The 15,891-nt window shown below is 47.6% G+C and overlaps 1 protein-coding gene across 3 annotated transcripts in view; it reads right to left on the reverse strand.

Moving 5' to 3' along the window:
- The window catches only part of LOC124124456 (sushi, von Willebrand factor type A, EGF and pentraxin domain-containing protein 1-like), a 37,138-nt gene that overhangs the window by 14,871 nt on the left and 6,376 nt on the right, over nucleotides 1-15,891 (reverse strand). For 2 of the 3 annotated variants that reach the window (XM_046487642.2, XM_046487633.2), the window contains exons 4-6: nucleotides 11,208-11,287; nucleotides 10,397-10,499; nucleotides 8,192-8,413 (exon numbers count right to left, since the gene is read on the reverse strand). In XM_046487642.2, the coding sequence (XP_046343598.1) occupies nucleotides 8,192-8,413; nucleotides 10,397-10,499; nucleotides 11,208-11,287 (405 nt within the window). The remainder of the gene's footprint in view (nucleotides 1-8,191; nucleotides 8,414-10,396; nucleotides 10,500-11,207; nucleotides 11,288-15,891) is intronic. The other variant, XM_046487649.2, reaches the window with a different exon arrangement.

Raw genomic sequence — 15,891 nt, forward strand, 5'->3', positions numbered from 1 at the left:
GATGATGTAACCGTTAACACACAATACATGACAGAGGAACATGGATGATGTAACCGTTCACACACAATACATGACAGAGGAACATGGATGATGTAACCGTTCACACACAATACATGACAGAGGAACATGGATGATGTAACCATTCACACACAATACATGACAGAGGAACATGGATGATGTAACTGTTCACACACAATACATGATACAGGAACATGGATGATGTAACCATTCACACACAATACATGACACAGGAACATGGGTGATGTAACCGTTCACACACAATACATGACACAGGAACATGGACGATGTAACCATTCACACACAATACATGACAACACAGGAACATGGACGATGTAACCGTTAACACACAATACATGACACAGGGAACATGGATGATGTAACCATTCACAGACAATACATGACAACACAGGAACATGGATGATGTAACCGTTCACACACAATACATGACAGAGGAACATGGGTGATGTAACCGTTAACACACAATACATGATACAGGGGACATAGACGATGTAACCATTCACACACAATACATGACACAGGAACATGGATGATGTAACCATTCACACACAATACATGACAACACAGGAATATGGACGATGTAACCGTTAACACACAATACATGACACAGGGAACATGGATGATGTAACCATTCACAGACAATACATGACAGAGGAACATGGACGATGTAACCATTCACACACAATACATGACAACACAGGAACATGGACGATGTAACCGTCACACACAATACATGACACAGGGAACATGGATGATGTAACCATTCACAGACAATACATGATACAGGAACATGGACGATGTAACCATTCACAGACAATACATGACAACACAGGAACATGGACGATGTAACCGTCACACACAATACATGACACAGGGAACATGGATGATGTAACCATTCACACACAATACATGATACAGGAACATGGACGATGTAACCATTCACAGACAATACATGACAACACAGGAACATGGACGATGTAACCGTCACACACAATACATGACACAGGGGACATAGACGATGTAACCATTCACACACAATACATGACAGAGGAACATGGATGATGTAACCGTCACACACAATACATGACAACACAGGAACATGGACGATGTAACCGTCACACACAATACATGACACAGGGAACATGGATGATGTAACCATTCACAGACAATACATGATACAGGAACATGGACGATGTAACCATTCACACACAATACATGATACAGGAACATGGATGATGTAACCATTCACAGACAATACATGATACAGGAACATGGACGATGTAACCATTCACACACAATACATGATACAGGAACATGGATGATGTAACCATTCACACACAATACATGACACAGGGAACATGGATGATGTAACCATTCACAGACAATACATGACAGAGGAACATGGATGATGTAACTGTTCACACACAATACATGACACAGGAACATGGATGATGTAACCATTCACACACAATACATGACACAGGGGACATAGACGATGTAACCATTCACACACAATACATGACACAGGAACATGGACGATGTAACCGTTAACACACAATACATGACAGAGGAACATGGATGATGTAACTGTTCACACACAATACATGACACATGGAACATGGACCATGTAACCGTTCACATACAATACATGACACAGGAACATGGACGATGTAACCGTTCACACACAATACATGACAGAGGAACATGGATGATGTAACCATTCACACACAATACATGACACATGGAACATGGATGATGTAACCATTCACACACAATACATGACAACACAGGGAACATGGATGATGTAACCATTCACACACAATACATGACACAGGAACATGGATGATGTAACCATTCACACACAATACATGACACAGGAACATGGACGATGTAACCATTCACACACAATACTTGTAGAATTTTCCTATTCAGAATATTCTATAAGTAATACGTTACCACTGTTATACCGAGGCTGTTGTCTCCCACAACTGCTGCTATAGCGAAATCTACCACAGAGATCTCAATTACCTCATGGAGCACGTGCGTAGCCACCTAGCTGCCATGTGCCCTTCACTCTTGTCTCTGGCGAGAGCAAGTGCTCGGGGGACGGACGGGCGGGCAGCAGCCCAGTGGTAACGTATTACTTATAGAATATTCCGAATAGGAAAATTCTACAAATTACATTAAGTAATACATTACCTCTGTTATACCGAGGCTGACTACCACAGTAGGCGGTGGGGAGCACCTACAACCCGAATCCTGATTGCTAGCGTTCCTTCAGACCAGCCGAAGTAAACACCAAGGTGGAAGCACTCGATGCGCATGCACCTAGCTAGGCGTTACCCTATAGGAATACCAAAGCACTGTCAAGCGCATACCGTAAGGCTCAATCGTCATTGCCAAACGATTGGTGACTCCAAACGGCCCCACTGGATAGGTATTTCATCGCCGCAGCGGATGAGAACACTGTATCCGCGTGAGCTTAATCTTAGATCAGGTTAAACAGTCGAAAAGAGGGAAATTAATTTCATTCAGACCGTATATCCCAGAGCAAGCCTACTTAAAGTATGCATTAGGCGCGTGACCTAATTCCAGTATTTGTAAGCATGCATCACAAGGTTGGGATACACGACAGACAATTAAATACATAATTGTCAAAAAAACAAATAAGGACAAAGCACACAAAAAGCCGCCCTCACCTGTGGTGTGAGTGCGCTGGTTTGCGGGACCCCAACTCCTGTACCCACGGCAGTGGGAACATTGGAGTCGACCCAGATTGACCACCGTGCAAGGTCTGACGCCTGAGGAGTTCGGAATTGCGCTGGGCACACCCCTTGGGTGCCCGCTTGCGCCGCGATTCGCGGGCCAAGACAGTGCTCACTCTCCACGACGGCATCAGCGACCTGTTTGAGGTAATGATTGGCAAAAACCGGGTCAGAACGCCAGTAACAACCTCGTAATATTCTGTGAACAGAGATATTCGAGTGTAGGGCAAATGTTGCCGCTAGCGCCCTGATCTCGTGCGGGTTTGACCCCGCTACCGGTAACCCCCGAGACCAGTACGCCAGATTGATGACAGAACGAAGCCACAACGCAATCGAGTTGCGAGTTATGTCAACCGTGCGATTAGGGTTACACGATATGAACAGACGGTCACGCCCTTGTCTACGTTCATTCGAAGCCTTAAGATAATACTTAAGGGCCCTAACCGGACACAGCGCTCTGTCCTCAGTATCAGCAGGATGTAAGATTTCTTTGAGTGATCTTACAGTGAATTCTCTCTCCGTTTGCCTGACTCTCTGATTCTTGGCGACGAAGCCCATGAGCAGGCCCAGGCGGACCGATCCTTCGTCACCCCTATCGAATCGTACCTTGGCGACATCAAGTGCATGAATTTCGGATACACGTGCCGCCGTGGCAAAGGAGAGGAGAAATGCTAATTTCCAAGTCACATGCCGGAACGAAGCACTATGCAAGGGTTCATACGGAGCTTCCGTAAGTGATTGCAACACTAGGGAAAGATCCCAGGCCGGTGCCCGAAGGCGGTCCTTCTGAAGATCGTGCTGTTTGAAACCCTTGATAATACCCCGTATCACCGGCTCTTTTGAGAGACTGGTACCCATAGCAACGTCCCGTACCGTAGCAACGGAAGAGACATAGTTGGCAGTGGAACCCCCGGAGAGTTTCCGGGTCTCTGGCAAGTGAGACATGAAACGAGAAATATCCTGCACAGATACCTTATCTGGCGAATGAATGTGATGTTTACAACACCACTTCGTGAAAATAACCCAACGTGCATTATACACCTTCTGGGTAGAATCACGATGCATACTAACATATGCCCGAGACGCCCAACGAGAAAAACCTTTACTCCTCAGACGCTCAGTGACAACATCCACGCGTGCAGATTGAACTGCCCTGCGTTTGGATGAAGCTGACGGGTGTGAGGGTGGATCAAGAGATCCGGTCTCACAGGCAGTGGAAGTGGCGACTGCGTGACCTGGGTCAGCAAGTCGGGGTACCACGATCTGTTCGGCCACATGGGCGCGATCAGTAACATTCGACAGCGAACTCCTCTGAGCCGGCTTAGAATGTGTGGTATCAACGCTGTCGGCGGGGTAAGCATAAGCGTCCAAGCCAGTCCAGTCTAACGCGAGAGCATCGTGATCAATGGCCCTCGGGTCCGGGACTGGTGATACAAACAACGGGAGTTGATTGTTGAACCGCGTTGCGAACAGGTCGACCATCGGACGACCCAAACGTTCGCACAGCCACTGAAACACTACTGGGTTCAGCATCCACTCCGTGGGGCTCGGATCCCGAGGCCTTGATAGAGCGTCGGCCAGTACGTTCCGCACACCTGGGATGTGACAGGCGCGTACCTGGCACGGGACACTGTCCACCAAAGCATAAAACTCGAACGTGAGATCGAGTAGCGAGTGACTGTGGGTTCCCCCCAGTTTGTTCACATAGGACACTACCGTCGTGTTGTCGGTCGCCAGCATGAGCCGGGCGTCGACGAGACGATGCTTCCAGTGATTGACTGCGTTGATCACTGCCTTGAACTCGAGACAATTGATGTGAAGACCTAGTTCGTCTACGCACCACAGCCCCGAGCTCACCTCCCCCTCCAGATGGGCGCCCCAGCCCACTAGTGAGGCGTCTGTATACAGGTTCAACGTGGCCCGGTAGGGCCGCATAGAGACTCCTGATAAGACATTGTAAGGGACCGTCCACCACTCCAGATGCGGTCGGAGCCGATCCGGGAGGGCGACGGTCGCACTGTTCACCTCCGTTGCTAACAACTGGATTAAAAACCGTTGCAGCGGGCGGAGTTGGAGACGACCCCGTTCGGTGCAGTCCTGGGCTGACACAAGTAGCCCTAACAGCTGTTCCCAAAAGTGAGCAGTCTGTTGCACGGCTAAGACTTTGGCAATCATCGCCTGAATCTTGTGCCACCGGTCTGGGGGGACAAAGAGGCTATGGGACACCTTGTTGAACCGACCTCCGATGAACTGCAAGTTCTGAGAAGGGGTTAACTCGCTCTTGGGGAGATTGACAATCCACCCCAATTGCTCCAAGAGCCGACGTGCGAAAACCAGATGGCGTGACAGGGTGTCCGTCATTCGATTTGCTACTAGCGAGTCGTCCAGGTACGCGAAGTACCGGACACCCCTCCTGTGGAGGAACCCCACTATGGGGGTGGTTAACCGGGTGAACAGCCAGGGAGCGGACGTGTGAATCATTCTGAGTTCGACACTGTCCTTCTTGGGAACGAGAAATATCCTGGAGTAAAACCCCGGTGTTATTTCTGGTAGAGCTAACTCCCTTACTGCCCCTTCTCCACCAACCTGCCGATGGCATGGGCGAGGATGGGAAGATCGGTTTACGAATCGAAACCTGCCAACGGGGCAACGGTGAGATCAAGCCGATAGCCATACCGAATCGTGTTGACCACCCATGGGTCGTCAAACACTTGTTCCCAATTCTCCCAGTAAGTCTGGAGTCTGGCTCCCACTGGGGAAGGAGAGGGGGCCCTGACAGGCTGCGGCAGGCGCAACTGTCCAGGGCCAAGTGACTCGGGTTCGCCTAAGGGCCAACCGAAGTTGGCCCTGTCGGCATACGAACCCCTCCAATGAGAGTCACCTGGAGGGGCCCTTGCCGTCCTTAGACGACTTGGGGTTCCCCCAGTTCCCCTTCTTCCCGCGAAAGGGCAGCTGATTGCCCATACCGGAGCCCTCAGGGCGGGGCTACTTCCCAGAGGAAGAAGAACCCGACCCCTTAGACCTACCGGCCGCAGCAGCCTGTGGCACGCTCCGGTTAGGAGCGGCACCAAGGCGCCTAGGCAGGGACCCAACAAGAGCAAGTGTGTGCCGAGAGTCCTCGGCAATGTACTCCAGGGAAGCATTTAAACTGAGCAGGCAGCAGCAGGAGAACCTTCGACCAGACTGGCCGCTGCAGCCAAGTAAGTGTCTCCGTGAGACATGGAGTGCCGAGCGAGGGCGTCCAGCTGGTGCAAGGTAGCTTGCGCTACCGTAGCAGCCGGTGGGGCACGGACACCCAACCGCTCAACATGGGCCTCCGCAGTAGGACCAGCCTCGGGAAAGGCAAGGTCATGTACCGGGAATAAACCCTTTCTCCACGACGTCGGAGGCAACGGGAGACCCCGACGGGAGGCCGCCGCGAAGGCGTTCTCCAAGGAAGGCTTGATACCGCGCAGCAAGGTTGATGCGGGGAAAGCCGTGTCGGAAGACTCATCGTATACCTCGGAGGAACCCACAGTCGTGGATTCCCCGCGGTACCGGCCGGGGCATGTCCTCAAAGAGGTCATAAACCATGGCCATGCGGTCCTTAACCGATAGCGGGAGCAACGGTTCGGGGGAAGGACCGGTGACCATGGGAGCCGCCGCCGTACCGGTGGACCCCGCGGCCACCAAAGTGGCCGGGGACGGAACAGCCAGCGGCCTATCCTGAGATAAGGCCGCCAGCTTGGAGTCCACAAGTTATGCAAGTAATGCAGCGACGGAAGCCCCGGACAGCCCACGGGCCGCCATGGGATCCGCCGCAGCCGTGGTGGTGGTACCCGCAAGGGGACCCCGACCGGACGAGCCGGCCACCACAGGGGTGGAAACGGACTGCACATACAGCCGGTAGAGCCTCGCTTGCGGCACACCCCGCAGCTCCTGGTTGCGGGGGTAGAGGGGGTGGAGGACGGCGAAACATCCATGTCAGACATTTTGTTTGTACTATGAACAAAGAGCAAAACATGGTTACAACACACGCACCACAAATAGTCACAAACGAGTATTTTCACAAGAAAATAAACGAGCAATGGGAATATAGAACATACACATATAACATATAGAGGAATAAGTGATGTAAAAACCCCAAGATATACTAGAACAGGGGACGTAAGACGCAACGTGCATACGAGAACCCCGCAAGTATATAGAAAAAAAGGGCGGGTAAATATTTCCTTTTGGCGGGAAAAATATTTCCAAGCGTAGTTACAGCAAACGCCCCGTAAAAGCACAGTTTATTAGAGAGAATAAACAGTAATAAATATCACCGAATGGTCGGAGAAACAGGAACGCTTGAGCAGTTTATTGTACGTCTTGCTAGAGCAAGCGAAGAGACAAGAGTGAAGGTTGTCACATGGCAGCTAGGTGGCTACGCACATGCTGCATGAGGTAATTGAGATCTCTGTGGTAGATTTCGCTATAGCAGCAGTTGTGGGAGACAACAGCCTCGGTATAACAGTGGTAACGTATTACTTAATGTAATATGACACAGGAACATGGACAATGTAACTGTTCACATACAGGCAGAGAAATTCTTGTGCGATTATTAACCTCTGACTGAAATCATCCAAATTTTATTCAGATGGAGATTGGACAACCAAGCCTTACCCTGTTTATACTAACACATGCAATGATATGCCTCAAGGTCAATTTTAATACCTAGTAACATTACAATTACATCATGATCATGGTCACTTACTCCCAAAGAAATGATGATCTTTACATCAATTATCAGGTCATGATGGTACAGTCTCGGGGTACATAAGCAGTTTATCAAGTATCAATCTAATTAACCCTCCAAAGGGGGTAAAAAAAGGTGAATTTTCTAATCAGCCAATAACGCATGGTGGCTTCTAAGAGAGCAAAGCATTCTGAGCAGCATATCTGTACATGTAGTTCCTTATGGAGAATAGTAAAAGCTGCTGTTGATAATATATTGATAGACCTTGTCATTTGAGAGTGTCAGGGCATCTACATCCATTCGGGTTTACTATAGACATGACATAGGGAACAATTGTGGTCAGCATGGGGTTACTTTGTCAAGATTGGCATGAGCAAATCAAGGTAGTAAAGAAACGAAGATTTAAAATAGCTGACATCTGATTGGCTCAAGAAACCAGACATCCTTATTTTGATTGGGTTGTCAATGATCTCTTAAGGTTCCCCTGACCTGGCCTCCCTTTCACAAAGCAATGTTAGAGCTACGACTGTCGTTAGTCTATGTCAAAGTATGGGAGTTACAATCGTCTTAGTGCCAAGTTTGCTTTGTTAAATGGGGCCCTGACTTCAATGTGATTGATCAAGTATACATTTTATGGCATGTTACACAGATGTGTGTTAAAGCAACTGACTTAAGCATTGTGGCAAGGGAGTTATTCCATCCTCCATGACCCACAGACCGATGGTGCTGCAGGTGATGCGGAAGCTCTCCTTGTAACCCTCAGTGATGGTAGTAAAGCCAGGATCACACACCACTGTAGCTTTCTGGGACTGGTTGAAAGGGGTCCAAGAATCGTAGCGAATCTTGGCGTTGAGGAAGTGTGGAGGCTGGCACCGTCCAATGTGTGCATGGTCTGTGAATCATACATATCAAGTAATACACAGTCCAAAAGAACTGTTTTCTAATGGCTTTTGTTACACCTGCTGTCCATAAGTTAAGAAATGTGAGTGTTAAGCAATGTTTCAGCCATCATGAACGTTCGCAAGGCACATAACAGACAGTCAATACTGTCTGTCTTTGGACCTGAAACCCCTGAGTGATAGCGGGAGCTGGGACCATCATCAGTCTTTTTAGTAGGACACACTTAGAGAAACTCATAGGCTGCGTGCTTAACAAGTACCCTACTTATTTGGAAAGATGGTGTGCATTAGTGTCCAGAAAAAATAATATTTAACTTTGTTCATAGATATTTAACTTTGTGTGTAGATAGGTGGAAATGAGGACAATCTCAATAAAATCAGATCTTAGTTCTCCCTATCGCCAAACAAAGATCTGAGGACATCCCATTACAGGCCACGTCTGAATGACCTTTCATCTGACCAATCAAAGCATTGCTTACCAGATCATGAAAGTGACAGTCGGAATGTGTTTTCAAATCATGCAACCTCGAAAACGTTAAGACAGGGTAGGGTATTCTGAAAGACAGTTACGGCCCGTATGACTGATTCCGTCAAAATCATCGTCTGTCTCTTGCTTCCGTGGGATAAACATTTGCACTGTACATGGGAAGCACTGCCATACAATCGCAACCAGATTTTATACATTCTGGAATGTTTGTTTGTTCAGTTTTCAAAATTTTAATTGAGATCTGTGTCAACATATTTTTATAGTGTAGTCTGAAATGAAAGTCACGAGGTTGAAACGAGTGCAGTAAAGCTCGAGAAAGCTGCTTTCTAATTGGCTGATGTCGACTTCTTGTTAGTCGTTTCAGTGGTCGGTCAAAGTCAAAGACGGTCAGATCTTTGTTTAGCAGCAGCAAGAACTTAGATCTGATTTTAATGAGATTGAAATGAGGAGAGCTGGCATCTTGGCTGTTTGTTCAGAAACACTTTGCTCAAGGACTAATGGATAGAAACTCCAGTGACATTAATATAGCATGATAATATCAGCCTTGTTTGGGTTCACGAAGAACTTGGAAATAACAATAAAAGGATACCTTTAACATTGTTTAAGCATGTTAAGCAGGCCACTGATAGCTTCTGTAACATGATCACAAACACCACAAGATAATGACGCCCATACATACCTTCAGTGAAGCTACAAGCTATGCACAAGTCACAAATACACAAAGTCAAGTTATCTCCCCGGGAAGTATTCATATGGAATGCATACAATAATTGAAGTTATTTCCCCTTGTTGTGGCTGCCACTTCTGTCACCCTAAATTAATGTCTGCCAAGAACATGCCGATGTTTACAATACACCATGTATCAGTATTGGGAACAGATGCAAATGATGAAATATGACTTTTCAGAATGCATCCCAACTCTAAGTAAGATGAGAAGAAGCCAGTCGTTTCAGCTGCTGATGGCTTCATGCTGTACAGAAAGCTATCTTCCTGTTTTCTATATCCACCCAGTAATCAAAACTGACTAACATTTTCAGCATCTACCATGTTTACACATGGATTTGCTGAGATCATCACATGTGATGAATCTGTCCACTTGATTTTAAGACGGAGTCATTTTTACAAGCTATGCACGCAAATAATAATGTGAAAGTTAATAAAAAAATTGCTTTCATAAACATTACCTAGGTTACTATTGTGATGTTGGAGAGAACTGAAAACCATGTGTTTAACCTTCAAGTACTGCCAAAATAGTCTGCCCCATTGCTGCTCTAGTTTACACCGGCAGGATCTAGACATGGTGCATCTCATGCTGTCATATCATGGTTCCATCAAATTGACTTCAGCATGACCTTTAAATCTACCATATAGAAGAAGATGAGAAGAGCTCTGTAACTACAAGACAGTCTAGTAGTGAAATGTTCTCATGGACATCAAACAATCACTAGACCATCCATAGACTGTGTGGAAATGATAAACGAAAGCTTACCTTTACAGACAGGACAGCATTCTCCAGGTATCTGTAGCTGGTCAATCTTGGGGCAGGTGAGCTGTGGGCACACGTTCTGTCTCTCACACATCATCCTCCCATGCTGAAAAGACAAGATGCCACACATACACGCATCAGAGATTGTGTGTAACATCACTGTACAAGTACTTGCTTGACACTCTACATGCAAGAGATAAACAAATATAAGACATTCCCCATCATTAATGACAGTGTGTACAAACAGACCTTCTGTTCAGCCTAGCATGTCTTGTTCAAATAATAAAACTCCATACAAACATAATCACATACAATCTACTGACAATGATGTCAAGAGCCATGTTAAGACTAATAGACTCAATGATTTCGGCCCAGACTGAATAGTATCAAATTTAAAGTCTCATGAAATATATTCCAGTCCTGATCACTTTCTTCCAGTTTTTCAGGCTATAACCATGACAACAGTGAGAAGGGAGTTCTGTACATAATGTACATCTACACTTGGCAAACATCTGTTCCACACGTGAAGATTCGTGGTAGAATAGGTCTTCAGCAACCCATGCTTGCCATAAGAGGCAACTAATGGGATCAGGTGGTCAGGCTCACAGACTAAGTTGATGCGTGGATTGATGGTCATGATATCAATCACTGGATTGTCTGGTGCAGACTTAACAGACTACCTTCATATAGCTGAAATATTGCTGAGTACAGTGTTAAACAATGAACAAACAAACAGTTGTGTGTTCCATATCCATGAATGTTTCTCCCTTGTTAAAGACCAGCTATTGAGAGGAGCATGCTGTGGTTTACTTACATTACAGGCACATGTTACACAGGGCCTGGGATGGAACTCTTCTCCATGGTTGTAATGTTTTCCACTGTATATACACTGACCTGGAAATTCACAAAAGTTTTGTAAAGAAAATGTTTTTTGCACAACTACAGAAATGACATGGGTGAATTTATGATGAAGAGATATGGTAAATCATGTTGTACACAACAAAGAAAGACAAATAAATACAAACAGCAGCAGTTTTAGTTGTAATACTACAATGGGTTTGTACTTTAATACATTTGTGATGATTGTGATTAAAATAATGAATGTTTATGTGTTTTAAACTATCTCTACCCCTCTCTACATAGAAATACACCAAGTCTGAATGGCTTCCTGGATTCCTGACAGTGAATGTAGGAGTACTGCTTTGTGCATTAAAGACATATAGAAAGTACGGACACATTGGACTGTGATACGCATGTTCTGAGGAGCAGCTGCAAAGCCAAACTCATATCTAGAATGTATATAAATTTAATTTTTGGACATCTTGCATTGATTATTTTACAGCACAATAGATGTGAAAGGGGTCCATATTTATTTGTGATGCAATCTAATTAAAATCAGATCATAGTTCAATTACCCATGTTAACTTTTTTGAGTTTTGCATGATTAGAAAACACATTTCAACTGTCACGTTCACAATCTGGTAAGCAAAGCTCTGATTGGTCGGATGAAAGGTCATTCTGACGTGACCTGTAATGGGATGTCCTCATATCTTTGTTTAGTGGTTACGAGAACTAAGATCTGTTATTAATGAGATTGTGACTGATCTTACATTTCATTCCCAGGGTATTTATACATAAAGACAAGTGTTTGATAGTATAAGCGAGATTGTAGAATTTTCCTATTTGGAATATTCTATAAGTAATACGTTACCACTGTTATACCGAGGCTGTTGTCTCCCACAACTGCTGCTATAGCGAAATCTACCACAGAGATCTCAATTACCTCATGCAGCACGTGCGTAGCCACCTAGCTGCCATGTGACACCCTTAACTCTTGTCTCTTGCGAGAGCAAGTGCTCAGGGGACGGACGGGCGGGCAGCAGCCCAGTGGTAACGTATTACTTATAGAATATTCCGAATAGGAAAATTCAACAAATTACATTAAGTAATACTTTACCACTGTTATACCGAGGCTGACTACCACAGTAGGCGGTGGGGAGCACCTACAACCCGAACCTGACTGCTCGTGTTCCTTCCGGCCAGCGGAAGTAAACAACAAGGCAGAAGCACTCGATGCGCATGCTCCCAGCATGGCGTTACCATATAGGGATACCAAAGCACTGTCAAGGCATACCGTAAGGCTCAATCGTCATTGCCAAACAATTGGTGACTCCAAACGGCCCCACTGGATAGGTATTTCATTGCCGCAGCCGATGACCTAATTCCAACATTCGTAAGCATCTTTCACAAGGTTGGAATACACCACAGACAATCAAATACATAATTGTCAAAATACAAATAAGGACAAAACACACAAAAAGCCGCCTCACCTGTGGTGTGAGCGCGCTGGCTTGCGGGACCCCAACTCCTGTACCCATGGCGGTGGGAACATTGGAGACGACCCAGATTGACCACCGTGCAAGGTCTGACGCCTGTGGAGTTTGGAACTGCACTGTACACACCCCTTAGATGACCGCTTGTGCCGAGATCAGCGGCCCAAGACGGTGCACCCCCTCCACGTCTTCATCAGAAACCCTTCTCAGGTAATGATTGGCAAAAACCGAGTCAGAACGCCAGTAACAACCTCGTAATATTCTGTGAACAGAGATATTCGAGTGTAGGGCAAATGTTGCCGCTAGCGCCCTGATCTCGTGCAGGTTTGACCCCGCTACCGGTAACCCCCGAGACCAGTACGCCAGATTGATGACAGAACGAAGCCATAACGCAATCGAGTTGCGAGTTATGTCAGCAGTGCGATTAGGGTTACACGATATGAACAGATGGCCACGCCCTTGTCTGCGTTCATTCGAAGCCTTAAGATAATACTTAAGGGCCCTAACCGGACACAGCGATCTGTCATCAGTATCAGCAGAATGTAAGATTTCCTTGAGTGATCTTACAGTGAAATCTCTCTCCGTTTGACCAAATTTCTGATTCTTGGCGACGAAGCCCATGAGCAGGCCCAGGCGGACCGATCCTTCGTCGCCCCTATCGAATCGTACTTTAGCGACATCGAGTGCATGAATCTCGGACACACATGCCGCCGTGGCAAAGGAGAGGAGAAATGCTGTTTTCCAAGTCACATGCCGTAACGAAGCACTACCCAAGGGTTCATACGGACCCTCCGTAAGTGATTTTAACACTAAGGAGAGATCCCAGGCCGGTGCCCGAAGGCGGCCCTTTTTAAGATCGTGCTGTTTGAAACCCTTGATAATACCCCAAATCACCGGCTCTTTTGAGAGATTGGTACCCATAGCAACGTCCCGTACCGTAGCAACGGAAGAGACATAGTTGGCAATGGAACCCCCGAAGAGTTCCCAGGTCTCTCTTAAGTGAGACATTAAACGAGAAATATCCTGCACAGATACCTTATCTGGCGAATGAATGTGACACCACTTCATGAAAATAACCCAACGTGCATTATACACCTTCTGAGTAGAATTACGATGCATACTAACATATGCCCGAGACGCCCAACGAGAAAAACCTTTACTCCTCAGACGCTCAGTGACAACATCCACACGTGCAGATGAACTGCCCTGCGTTTGGATGAAGCTGACAGGAGGGTGGATCAGGAGATCCGGTCTCACAGGCAGTGGAAGTGGCGACTGCGTGACCTGGGTCAGCAAGTCGGGGTCGGCCACATGGGCGCGATCAGTAACATTTGACAGCTAACTCCTCGGAGCTGGCTTAGAATGTGTGGTATCAACGCTGTCGGTGGGTGAGCATAAGCGTCCATGCCTGTCCAGTCTAACGTAAGAGCATCGTGATCGATGGCCCTCGGGTCCGGGACTGGTGATACAAACAACGGGAGTTGATTGTTGAACCGTGTTGCGAACAGGTCGACCATCGGACGACCCAAACATTCGCACAGCCACTGAAACACTACTGGGTTCAGCATCCACTCCGTGGGGCTCGGATCCCGAGGCCTTGATAGAGCGTCAGCCAGTACGTTCCGCACACCTGGGATGTGACGGGCGCGTACCTGGCACGGGACACTGTCCACCAAAGCATAAAACTCGAACGTGAGATCGAGTAGCGAGTGACTGTGGGTTCCCCAGAGTTTGTTCACATAGGACACTACTGCCGTGTTGTCGGTCGCCAGCATGAGCCAGGCGTCAACGAGACGATGCTTCCAGTGATTGACTGCGTTGATCACTGCCTTGAACTCGAGACAATTGATGTGAAGACCTAGTTCGTCTACACACCACAGCCCCGAGCTCACCTCCCCCTCTAGATGGGCTCCCCAGCCCACTAGAGAGGCGTCTGTATACAGGTTCAACGTGGCCCGGTAGGGCCGCATAGAAACTCCTGATAAGACATTGTAAGGGACCGTCCACCACTCCAGATGCGGTCGAAGCTGATCTTGGAGGGCGACGGTCGCACTGTTCTCCTCCTGTGCTAACAACTGGATTAAAAACGTGAAAGACCAACCTGAGATACTTGTGATGGTCCGAGTGAATCGGAACATGCAGATAAGCATCCTTCAGGTCGATCGAAGCGAGCCAGTCGGCCGGCATGATCAGAGCTTTCAGGTCCGCCAAGGTCAACATTCTGAACTTGGGCAGCTTGTGCAGGTACAACTCGTTGAACGATTTCAGATTGTGAATCATTCTGAGTTCGGCACTGTCCTTCTTGGGAACGAGAAATATCCTGGAGTAAAACCCCGGTGTTATTTCTGGTAGAGCTAACTCCCTAACTGCCCTCTTCTCCACCAACCTGCCGATGGCATCGGCGAGGATGGGAAGATCGGTTTCCGAATAGAAACCTGCCAACGGGGCAACGGTGAGCGGCGGATTCGCTTTGAGATCTAGCCGATAGCTGTACCGGATTGTGTTGACCACCCACAGGTCGTCGAACACTTGTTCCCAATTCTCCCAGTAAGTCTGGAGTCTGGCTCCCACTGGGGAAGGAGAGGGCGGCCTGACAGGCTGCGGCAGGCGCAACTGTCCAGGGCCAAGTGACTCGGGTCCAACCGAAGTTGGCGCTGTCGGCATACGAACCCCTCCAATGAGAGTCACCTAGAGGGGCCCTTGCAGTCCTTAGACGACTTGGGCTTCCCCCAGTTCCCCTGCTTCCCGGGAAAGGGCTGCTGATGGCCCTTACCGGAGCTCTCAGGGCGGGGCTTCTTCTCGGAGGAAGAAGAACCCGACCCCTTAGACCTACCGGCTGCAGCATCCTGGGGCGCGCTCCGCTTTGGAGCGGCACCCAGGCGCCTATGCAGGGACCCCACAAGATCAAGTGTGTGCCGAGAGGCCTCGGCAGATACAGCAGCCAGTTGTTCCTTCAGAACCCCAGGGATCTTGTTATTGAAAAGGGTCCGCGCAGACCAAGGCTGCGAAAGGAGCACTTCCTGGTTGGCAGCGTCCAACCCCGAGGTGGCAAGATACGACTGGCGCCTGAGAAAATGGCACGTGCCGGACATAAAGGCCGAAGCCCCGACAACGTACTCCAGGGATGCATTTAAACCGGGCAGGCAGTTGTAAATGAGCTGGTCA

Source organism: Haliotis rufescens, unplaced genomic scaffold (genome assembly GCF_023055435.1).
Source record: "Haliotis rufescens isolate VD_foot unplaced genomic scaffold, xgHalRufe1.0.p SCAF_3, whole genome shotgun sequence".
Classification (NCBI taxonomy): domain Eukaryota; kingdom Metazoa; phylum Mollusca; class Gastropoda; order Lepetellida; family Haliotidae; genus Haliotis; species Haliotis rufescens.